General features: G+C 35.4%; 2 protein-coding genes across 2 annotated transcripts; both read right to left on the minus strand.

Moving 5' to 3' along the window:
- Positions 1-5: 5 nt before the first annotated feature.
- On the minus strand, positions 6-2,744 carry LOC145203784 (zinc phosphodiesterase ELAC protein 2-like). The gene has a single exon (XM_080076093.1). The coding sequence runs from the start codon at positions 2,678-2,680 to the stop codon at positions 362-364; it is 2,319 nt and encodes a 772-aa protein (XP_079932219.1). The 5' UTR covers positions 2,681-2,744; the 3' UTR covers positions 6-361.
- LOC145203786 (coiled-coil domain-containing protein 25-like) lies at positions 2,736-5,019 on the minus strand. The gene has a single exon (XM_080076095.1). The coding sequence runs from the start codon at positions 4,913-4,915 to the stop codon at positions 4,292-4,294; it is 624 nt and encodes a 207-aa protein (XP_079932221.1). The 5' UTR covers positions 4,916-5,019; the 3' UTR covers positions 2,736-4,291.
- Between the last annotated feature and the right edge of the window lie 1,529 nt (positions 5,020-6,548).

Consider the following 6,548-nt stretch of genomic DNA (forward strand, 5'->3'; position numbering starts at 1 on the left):
CTAACCTGAAAATGTAAAATTAAGCCAGTACCATTAATTCGATTTAATGGTATTACTTGTGGCAGATACAGGCAATGCATGTGTTAATTATGTCACATGTTTTAACATTCTAGTTAACAAGGCAAACCAACATTGCAACATTTGCCTGTTATGGGAATGTTATAAATATTTCAGCACAATTTAAAAAGAAAATGCACAAATGTACACACAATTGTAGTCACCAACTAACGGAGTCAAATAAAACAGGAATCAAAGAACTTAGATTAAAACAATTAGGCTTAAAGGATGACTTATTGTGAGCATAGTATATTCTTGCATTGTTTGCCCGTTAAGAATAAATATGAAACAAATAAATACAGTTCTAAGACATTAAACCATCCACTAATTTGAAGGATTCAAGTATGTTGTTTGTTTTTATGGAAGATTTGGAAAGATTTTCTTGATGTAACTTTAATTTGTCTGCAAATACTTTTTGCAGTGTCTCATGTGTTTGAGGAAAACGGGACACAGTATCCAGTGTAAGTTCCATATTGTCCATGGCGTACATAACACTACCTTTGTAATCACCTTTATCATTTAAATCAATTGGCAAGGCTACAGGATAAGATGCGCTGAAATGTGTCAGTAAAACATTTTTTGCCTTCATTGCATGTGCAGTTCTTATTGCATCACTGCGCACGCTGTGTCTTTTCATTTGAGTTTCAAGACGATGTCGGTCTTCAAGATACAATGAGTCATGTATAAGAAGATCTGCCGAACAACCCTCCTTTGTTAGGTTCTTGTTCATAGGCAAGGTGTCGGATGAATAGACAATCTTCCAGTTAGCTCCACTTAAAACAAGTCCATGCGTGGATACTCCGTGATCCACTTTAACAGGGAGTAAGTTTTTTAGATGCAACAACTGCTCACATGCAGTAATCTCATGCCAAAAATATTTAAGGTTTTCTGTCGGCAAAAAAGTGCATTGTTGTGTGAAGTCTACTTCATTTGTTAATGTCCACACCATTTTCTTAATAAACGCAGGAAGTATGACATTAACATGGTTTTGAGGACAATGTTTTTTCATCATGTAAAGCATCTGAGGCAAACCACTGCAATGATCCAAATGTCGATGGGAAATGAAAATAACCTTGATTGAAGATAAGACACTTGCTATCTTTTTGGCACCAAAATGTCGATATAGTTGTGTGTATGCTAAACCTGTGCAGTCAATGAGAATTGAAGTATCTGCAGAGGTTTGAATTAAAAAACATGGACCACTCCTTTCTGTAGTCGATGTTGTTCCCCCACAACCGAGAACTACTAAACGTGGATAACTTCGGTTATTTCTCGCTGGTACATCTGCATTGCTGGTTTGGATGTCATCTAACAACTCAATGTATTTAGAGGTTTCACGTTGAAGCTTTTCGAACCTCTCCAAAGGATCTATTTTTGCTACAACATCAGTAATATGGTATTCATATGAATCATGTAAACTACTCACACTAGAAATCTTGTCATGAAAACTTTTAAGAGACTCTTGCTTCTCATGAAATGGAAACAAAACTGGGTCAACTTGATGTAATATCATTCGATTACGATCAGGCACCAAAAGCTGACTGTCTGAAAATGTAGTGCCGAGCCATAAGTGCACACAATCCTTATCGAAAAGTTTCAGCCACTTTTGGTAGTGGTATGAGGAGCTTATGTGTTTCGGTACCATATGTGCTACTAATTTAATATCCTTAAAATTTGTTTCAGACAAATGAGGATTGTTCAGCAAAGCACCTAAATGACCAGGTGTAGGACAATCAATGATAAGGAGCTTGGATTCACTGGACTTGTTACAAACGTCCTCTGGGTATATTGTTGTCTCTGAGTCAGGGTCGATAGCAGGGAGTTGCTTGCTCAATCGCGAAACAAACTCCTTGTATGCTTTAAAGTCTTCCAAACTGCTAAAATCTGTTCGAACCTTTTCAAGATCAATGCCCAAACTTTTGCATTTTTCTTTGTCCACTTCGGAGTAGTGATTGGGAAGGGTCAAAATGTAACACACTCTGGGAATTTTATTTGCTTCTATTTTAATCATCTTTATGTTTAGGTTATTGTCTTTAATTTCCATTTCGTTAGAATGAAGTTCATTAAATACAAGTTTTCCCATTGCCTTCTCGCAAAATAATGCTGAAGTTAAATGTCTCAATACTGATTGTGTTGTATCGTGCAAACCTTTTGGCCCATACAAAGTAACAATCTTGTCTCGAACAATTGGTGTATCAAAACAGGAAAGAATTTCACTGGTATTAACTGCAGTAAATAATAGTTTTTCAGGGGGCTTTAATCGTGCTGTCAAGTTGCATGATTGGTTATACTGCACTGCTGATTTGTAATTAAAATAGTAAGTGTTGATTTGTCCGTTGTACGCCACTTGTACAGACAGAGAAGGCATTCTTTCTGGCCCACACTTTAACACACACACTTTAGTCCTTCTAAAGGTATTTTCTGACGTGGTGGTTGTTCGCTTTTTGGAGCCCTTTGGAATTAAGGCCTCTTTGTACATTGCTGACCACTTTAAACGAAATTCGAAGTCAGCATCATCTTTTCTCTGATAGGAGAATATTGACGTAGATATTTGCCTTGCTTTAATTGGACTAAACAAAATATTGCATTTTGTCAAAACCAACTGCCTTACAATGAGCAGCATGTTTCAGAAAAGTTGAAGCACACTGAATTAATAATAGCTCTAGCACATATGTAACCTGCAACAAAACACAAATTTGAGACATTGACAAAAAATAAAAATAAACAAGCTATGGTTTAATGCTCAAAGTATGAAATAAAAGGCTTTACAAAATAATACCCATTTTTTTCTGGTATATATTATTAATGAGTCTGGAAAATTTTTTTAAATAAAAATAAACCTAAACGACAGAGATGTTATCCGGCCGCTGTGACCTTGAGTCTGAGTTCATTACAATAGCTGTATACAACCTATCCCATAAAACCTGGGGAGTCTAATAAAAGTTGCAAAATCAAAAAAGCCTCTTCCCCAAAAAATCCAAATTAACAGTTCAAGTTTAACATATATATGAGAGGAAATATATAGCAGTTAAACAACAAATGGATGACCTCCTTTGGACTTATTTAACAACCTCTACCTGTTTATTGGTTGTTCACAAAACATGATAAAAAAAACTGGATAAACTTTTCCAAAATTGCATTATTTGCTTTCCTGAAACATGCTAAATAATGTGCACAGCCTAAGTCAGGGGTGTCAAACTCGTGGGGTTGGAGGGCCACATTGCGGTTTGAAAATTAAGCCGAGGGCCGCATGTGATTTTTAATCAAGTTATATACCGTTAAACAACCTTTTCGCTACGGCGGCCGCTTTGCAGATCCTTATTTCACCAACAGGCGCCATTTATGTGCTGGTTTTTGTTTTAAAATTACAGATGTAAAGAAATAGGTTTATATTATATATATACCATCTATTGACGCCCCAAAACCCCAGATTAATTTTCAACTTGATACAAGATTGAGCTGCATCAGTTTTAACTGTTTATTACGTCATAATCTATATTGTGACGCTTTTGGTGCCTGTTTTTTCGCATTATTTACACACAATAGGCCTACAAAAAGTCTGACGCATATGGCTGCTATGCTAGTAATACTCTTTTCAGTAACACAAAATCTGTTTAGAGCAGCTTGAAAATCAAACTTTTTGCGATGGAATTTTAATTACATCATGGCCGCCAGTACATTATTTTAATGAACATATGTTTACGGCCGCACAAACTCGTTTCTGTGGCCGTACGGTTTGAGGAACGGTTTAATTACTATCGTTTCTATTCATAACATATGAATTATTATTTATAAATTAAATTTCTGTAAATGTCTGCTTAAGTAATAGCTTTCACTTTGAAAAGTAAGAAAAAATCATTATAATTAGACAGAAATCTGACAAAATACTACAATTGGTGTTGAGCCTTCGTGGGCCGCATTGGAGGGCTTCGTGGGCCGCATGAGTTTGACACCCCTGGCCTAAGTGATTATTTTGCCAGGCTTTCGGCAGTAATGTTACAAAATATTATTTATTGTTTGTCTCTTTTTCCCATTGGGTCCAATGGGGTCAAAAGTACAGAAGGGTTTGCTTACAAAAGACCAATGAGCCTTGGTTTAACACCGAACAGGTTTTTTTCCAAGCCCGAAAATTTGGACTTGCATGAAAGGGACCACAGGGCATTAAGAGGAGCCAATGCAGTTTCACATGCCTTAAATTTGTCGCTTTTCATATGTTAATATGTGTCCTATTTTGTTACATAAAATCATCAGAATCATTTCCATCTTGATTACTCGTCATGTTTTCCTCAGTAAAAAAGTTTGAATATGAACGTAATTCTGCCTCAGCTTTTCTTCGCTTTATTTCCTCCTTTTCCTTTAAACGTTGTTCATTAGCAATCTTTTTGGCTTCATTTCGCTCCTGACGATCCCTGTCCTCTTTTTCTTGTCGTAGGTCAGGCAACTTTTCAACTTTTGTTTTGTTAAGCCTATTAACTGTTTCATTTATGCGCCGCTCCACATGAACACTTTTTACTTCTTTCGATCGAAAAAATCCGACTTGACCGACAGCCATGTCGCCAGTCTTTTTTAAATTCGCCCATGGTGTATACACCACTTGTATATTGTTCATTTTGTTGCCTTGAATGCTGTTAGCTTTTACAAGCTGGGCACAGTCAGAAAGCACTTCATGTGGAATGTCATCAATTGACTCATTTGGTTTACACCGCAAGTACACATGAGCAGATGAAACCTTGTCAACGTGAAACCAAACATCTTCAGGCCAGCCATACTTAATTAAATCCTCATTTTCATGTTTATCAATACCCATGTAAATAACATATGTTGTTCCAGTAATTTTGCTTTCAAAGTAGAACACCATGGTCTTCACAATATCACTTTGATTCACATTACAAATCTAGTTATAGATATATATTAGCAAAATGTTTGCTATTTACAAGATTTTAGCTGGTCAAAAAGCAAAACAATGATCAACATTTAGATGTGGCTTCAATATTGTGCTTGTATCAACCAGTGTGAAATACACACTCTTTGACTGATACCATGGACATGAATATTGTTTTGGTGATTATGTCACATTGTAATTAATATTTCAAAGTGTTTCCGATTTGACTTGTGCCTGGGCTTTTTAAAGGTTGTGTTTAGGAGAAAATCCCGCAAAAAAAGTGAGCACTCCTGAAGTCCAGATGTTCATGTAGATAAATATTGGTTTCAAAATACCATTATAAAAGTATGTGTCGAATAGTGTGTCAAAATTTCACCTTCGCTATTTTAGTTTTAGGAGTTATTGCGATTGTACCAGATTGGAAAGTTTTTGTTTTGCGCGGAGGATATTTTTTTCGTCAAAACAATTGCACGGATTTTTGCATGGAATTACAATTTTCTGTAGGGATAGATTGATTTTTGATTGACAGGTAGATTTTTCGATTAACGCAACTTGTATGTAACGCCTGCAAGACTATATAACAAAAGAACAACAAAAATAAACACAAGGAATCTTCAGTTTTGCTCTATTGCGCACGCAGATGCTCTGCCAAACTCCTCAAATTTTCAAAACGATTCAAACATTTTTGCAAATGGATTTCTCTTATTTTGGATAGTTTATTAATGCCAAACTGCTCTTAATTGTCGGTAATTATCTGTCGGAGAGAAAACATTTTTTTATATAACTTACCTAGCCGGCAGTCACATAATGTCATAACTTTGTTCTAAAAATACTGATAATGTACTTTTAACGACTACGTAGCGAATTAGAAATGTTATTTTAAGCGTGACGATTGGTAAGTTACTATGTGCTTGACTGATTTACGTGGATTATTCGCGAAATAAGGCTTGTGACGACATAGAACTTCATTGTGCAACATAAACATAAAATTTTACCAAATATTTATTGGATTTACCTATTGAAGCTGTGCTTAGTTGCGCAGACAACATTTTATTGTGCAGATTACATGACAAAAGCCTAAGTTTGCGCGGAATACAAGGGAAAATCCAAAATATTTTCCAATCTGGCGATTGTATGCTGGTTTCTTTTCACTCAGCACTCAGAATACAAAGCTAATATTGAGCTATTTATTTTATTTTAGTACATATGGCATATTTTCAAAATGCGTTTACTAAAGGCAAAAATAATATTTATTAATATAAAGGGGCCTACAATAAAAGGAGTTCCATTTTTTATCAGATTCTGGTTGATTAAGTTCAATTTTCAATATCAGGTGTCCTTGGTACTGCAGTGAAAAATTATCTTATTCCTAGCATCCAGGTTAGGCATGTGTCTTCTACTAATAAACAACAAAGGGCAAACAATAACAAAAACAGTTTAAACATTTTAAGTTAAATGTTAATGTTCTGAATCTGTAATCTGTATGTTGCTGTCACACAACTTTCCAAACCATTGGCCTTTTTCAAACTATAAATAAAGGTAAACTGTATGTCTCTAACTCTCTAACAGCACACGTTTTCATATTGGTAAGTTTTATACCATCATTGCC

This window comes from Phallusia mammillata, chromosome 8 (assembly GCF_965637545.1).
Source record: "Phallusia mammillata chromosome 8, kaPhaMamm4.hap1.1, whole genome shotgun sequence".
Classification (NCBI taxonomy): domain Eukaryota; kingdom Metazoa; phylum Chordata; class Ascidiacea; order Phlebobranchia; family Ascidiidae; genus Phallusia; species Phallusia mammillata.